This window comes from Myotis davidii, unplaced genomic scaffold, assembly GCF_000327345.1.
Source record: "Myotis davidii unplaced genomic scaffold, ASM32734v1 scaffold425, whole genome shotgun sequence".
Lineage (NCBI taxonomy): Eukaryota > Metazoa > Chordata > Mammalia > Chiroptera > Vespertilionidae > Myotis > Myotis davidii.
The window spans coordinates 2217680-2221793 of NW_006296413.1; the positions used below are offsets into that span (position 1 = coordinate 2217680).

General features: G+C 65.7%; 1 protein-coding gene across 2 annotated transcripts in view; it reads left to right on the forward strand.

Moving 5' to 3' along the window:
• Window positions 1-4114, forward strand: part of CORO1B (coronin 1B) — a 12585-nt gene that overhangs the window by 7965 nt on the left and 506 nt on the right. The window contains exons 2-10 of one of the 2 annotated variants that reach the window (XM_015569021.1): window positions 162-373; window positions 707-829; window positions 935-1064; window positions 1220-1401; window positions 1489-1608; window positions 2337-2441; window positions 2517-2662; window positions 2873-2930; window positions 3731-4032. In XM_015569021.1, the coding sequence (XP_015424507.1) occupies window positions 173-373; window positions 707-829; window positions 935-1064; window positions 1220-1401; window positions 1489-1608; window positions 2337-2441; window positions 2517-2662; window positions 2873-2930; window positions 3731-4032 (1367 nt within the window). In that variant the 5' untranslated portion in view covers window positions 162-172. Of the gene's footprint in view, window positions 1-161; window positions 374-706; window positions 830-934; window positions 1065-1219; window positions 1402-1488; window positions 1609-2336; window positions 2442-2516; window positions 2663-2872; window positions 2931-3730; window positions 4040-4114 lie in introns of both variants that reach the window. The other variant, XM_006771504.2, reaches the window with a different exon arrangement.

Genomic DNA, 4114 nt, shown 5'->3' on the forward strand with positions numbered 1-4114 from the left:
TCACAGTGCCCTCTGCCCCGGGGGCAGGCAGCCAGCGTCTGCACCCATGGCCCCATCCTGTAGGGGAAACCGAGCCAGGCGGGGGTGATGACCAGGCCCCAGCGGCATCCCCTGGGAAGCTGGGGCCCCTTGCGCGGGGCGACAGCTGACCAGTCCTCTGCCCCCCGCAGACATGTCCTTCCGAAAGGTGGTTCGGCAGAGCAAATTCCGGCATGTGTTCGGGCAGCCGGTCAAGAATGACCAGTGTTATGAAGACATCCGAGTGTCCCGCGTCACCTGGGACAGCACCTTCTGCGCCGTCAACCCCAAGTTCCTGGCGGTGATTGTGGAGGCCAGCGGCGGGGGCGCCTTCCTGGTGCTCCCCCTAAGCAAGGTGGGGCCCCTGAGGGCTGCGGGAAGGGCTGGAGGTGGCTTGGCCCCTCCTCCCAGACCCATGTCCACATCCCATATCTCGCCCATCCCCGTGCTGCCGGGAAGGTGTCATAATCCACATTTTTCCCAGAAGGAGAAAGTCTTTTATGGCTCCTGAGTCAGGGTCAGAGGCAACCATTTCCTGCTCACCTGGTGGTGCCCGCGAGGCAGCGGTGGGCCAGGCCTGTTGCATCCTTCCTGCTCCCTGGAGGGGAAGACTGGGGCTCTGGGCGGATGGAGCTTGGGAGCCCCTTTCCCTCCCTGACGGTCCGGTCCTCTCCTCTCATGCCCGCAGACGGGCCGCATTGACAAGGCCTACCCGACCGTGTGTGGGCACACGGGACCTGTCCTGGACATCGACTGGTGTCCCCACAACGACGAAGTCATTGCCAGCGGCTCCGAGGACTGCACGGTCATGGTGAGGTGTGGGGCTGTGGTGGGCCCAGGGTCGCGGGGGTGGTTCGAGGCTGCTGGCAGCATGGCCAAGCACAGGCCGTAACTGGCAGCCTCACCCCTCCCACAGGTGTGGCAGATCCCAGAGAACGGGCTGGTCTCGCCGCTGACAGAGCCGGTGGTGGTGCTGGAGGGGCACACCAAGCGTGTGGGCATCGTTACCTGGCACCCGACGGCCCGCAACGTGCTGCTCAGCGCAGGTCCGCACCGCCCCACCCCGCCCTCGCCCACCTCCTCCTGCACCGCTCGAACCTCCCACACCTCCTCCCAGGCCCATTGAGGGATGAGAAAGCGGAGGCCCCCCCGTGGGGTGCTCCAAGCGGGCCTGGGAGGCTGACGTCCCCCCACCTGGCAGGCTGTGACAATGTGGTGCTCATCTGGAACGTGGGCACGGCGGAGGAGCTGTACCGCCTGGACAGCCTGCACCCCGACCTCATCTACAACGTCAGCTGGAACCACAACGGCAGCCTCTTCTGCTCCGCGTGCAAGGACAAGAGCGTGCGCATCATCGACCCCCGCCGGGGCACCCTGGTGGCGGTACGCGGTCCCGGAGGGCGAGGGGGGCAGTGAGCGGGCCGAGGGGCTCTATTCCGGCGTCGCACTGACCACCACGCCCCCCACCAGGAGCGGGAGAAGGCTCAGGAAGGGGCCCGGCCCATGCGGGCCATCTTTCTGGCTGACGGCAAGGTGTTCACCACAGGCTTCAGCCGCATGAGCGAGCGGCAGCTGGCGCTCTGGGACCCGGTGAGTGGCCCTGGCTGGCCTGAAGCGGCTGGCTTAAGACTCGGCACCGTCCTCCCACCCCATCCCACCCCACCCCACCCCGGGTGAGGAGTGCGGGGGTCACCCTGGAGAGACCGGTGGTTCCCAGGTTCTCCCCAGCACGTGAGGCTCTCAGACCCGGAGCCCTGCCAGCCTCTCCTGTTCCTGCCCCGGCTCTCTGGCTCTCCGGCTCTCCGGCCTCCCCTGTGCCTCCAGCTGCCTCCGAGTCTCTGTCCACATTGTTCTCACCAACTGGAGGGTCTTTCCCTCCTTTGCTTGCCTGCCCCGACCCAGCTGCCCTTGGAGACCCAGTGCAGAGGCCCCTCCTCCAGGAGGCCTCCCAGCCCTTCCCCTGAAGTGCTCTGTCCACAGCTGTACTTCTGGATCCTGATCTCCAGGGGCCCCTGGGACAGGCTGACGCTTCCTGGCACCCCCAGCTCCCACGTGGTGGGGATTGTCAGCACTTGCTCAGCGTCCTGGGTGTAGTCTGACGGCCTGGCGTAGGCCAGGGAAGTGGGACCCCGGGAGCGGAGGGGAGCCAGGAGGGCTTGGTGGGGCACACTATGTAGGCGAAGACTTAGAAGTAGGAGAGAACCTACCGGCCTGGGATGTGAGGCTGGCTGGGGCCGTCCCGATGGAGTGTTGGGACATCGAGGGGAGAGGGGAGTGTGGCCTGGCCTGGCCTGACTGCACCCTACCCCACATGCCAGGCAAACCTCGAAGAACCCATGGCACTGCAGGAGCTGGATTCAAGCAACGGGGCCCTGCTGCCCTTCTATGACCCTGACACCAGTGTGGTCTACGTGTGCGGCAAGGTGAGGCTGGGCAGGCCTGGTGGACAGGGAAGAGGGATGCCCGAGCACTGAGACCTGGTCCCGCCCACCCCACAGGGCGACTCCAGCATCCGGTACTTTGAGATCACAGACGAGTCCCCCTACATCCATTTCCTGAACACGTTCACCAGCAAAGAGCCCCAGAGGGGCATGGGCAGCATGCCCAAGCGGGGCCTAGAGGTCAGCAAGTGTGAGATCGCCCGGTAAGAGGGGCCACCTAGGCAGCTGGCTTTGGGGGGGCGGGGGGGGCGGCAGGAGCAGGGTTGAGAGGTCAAATTACAGAAGACTGCTTAGGAGGCCCCAGGGTCAGGGGTCAGTCTTGGAGGGGCTAGGTGAGGACTGGAAGTGGGGAGTAGAGGGAGCCAGGAGAGTCGGTAGGGGTTCCATGGCTCCTCCCTCCCTCCCTTTTCCAGGTTCTATAAACTGCATGAGCGCAAGTGTGAGCCCATTGTCATGACTGTGCCAAGAAAGGTGAGGCCACCCAGTTCCCCTGTCCTACCCGACAGTGTGTGGGCACCCACTCCCTTCTCCAGCAGACAGGCCATGTGGGGTGAGGCCTGTGAATGAGACATGGCTGGGTGTGGGTGCAGTCAGTGGGCTGGACAAACACCAGGGTGTCGCCAGGTGTTGGGCTGTACTGGGCAGGGGACAAGCCGAGATAAGGGTGAGAGCCAAGGCCCTGCTCTGGATGAACCACAGGGGACAGCCAGGAGGGCTTCTCGTCGGAGGCCGGCTGGCAGTGTGGCTGGGGCAGGGCCCCCCAGTGGTGGGCAGTCGGCCAGGCACAGGGCGCAGAGCTGGGAATGGAGAGGGGCAGCGAGTCTGGCTGCAGCGGAGGCCCCATGAGGAGGGGTCAGGCCACATGGGGCTGGGTCTCAGACGCCCAGCCAAGAGCTTTGGACGGGTTTCCTCCTTCTCCAGCCAGCATTTGCTGAGTGACCACTCAGTGCCAGGCACGTCCCAGGGAGCCGAGCTGTGAACCAGACTGACAGGGCTGTCCCCGGCGCTCAGTCCCTGGGCACAGCCATGACGCCGGAATCTCGCCAGGCCCTGCCTCAGAAGGAGCAGTTGGCCGTGTCCAGGAGGGGAGTAAAGGGACAGGCTGAGCTTGGACAGGTGGTGACCCGGGGCCGGGCCACTGGGGAATGGGTTGACAGGGTGCAGGCCTGGAGGCCAGCAGAGTGATGAGGAGGTGGCCACCTAGAGTCCAGACAAAAGGACGCTGATGGTGGGCCCCCAGCTGATCCCAGCCTCCCTCACCCCCTGCCCAGTCGGACCTCTTCCAGGATGATCTGTACCCCGACACGGCAGGGCCCGAGGCGGCCCTGGAGGCGGAGGAGTGGGTGAGCGGGCGGGACGCAGACCCCATCCTCATCTCCCTGCGGGAGGCCTACGTGCCCAGCAAGCATCGGGACCTGAAGGTCAGCCGGCGCAACGTGTTATCTGACAGCCGGCCTGCCGTGGCCCCCGGCTCCACTCGCCCAGGGGCGTCCACACCTGCAGCCTCCACCAATACAGCCGCCCCCGGCAGCAGCCTCGCCGGAGCTGGGGTACGTGCTGGGTCTGGGTGGTGCTGGGAGGCCCCGGTGTGCTGTGTGTGCCTGAACCATTTGCTGTTTCTCTCTGAGCCTCAGGCCCCTCCCTGCCTGGAAGTT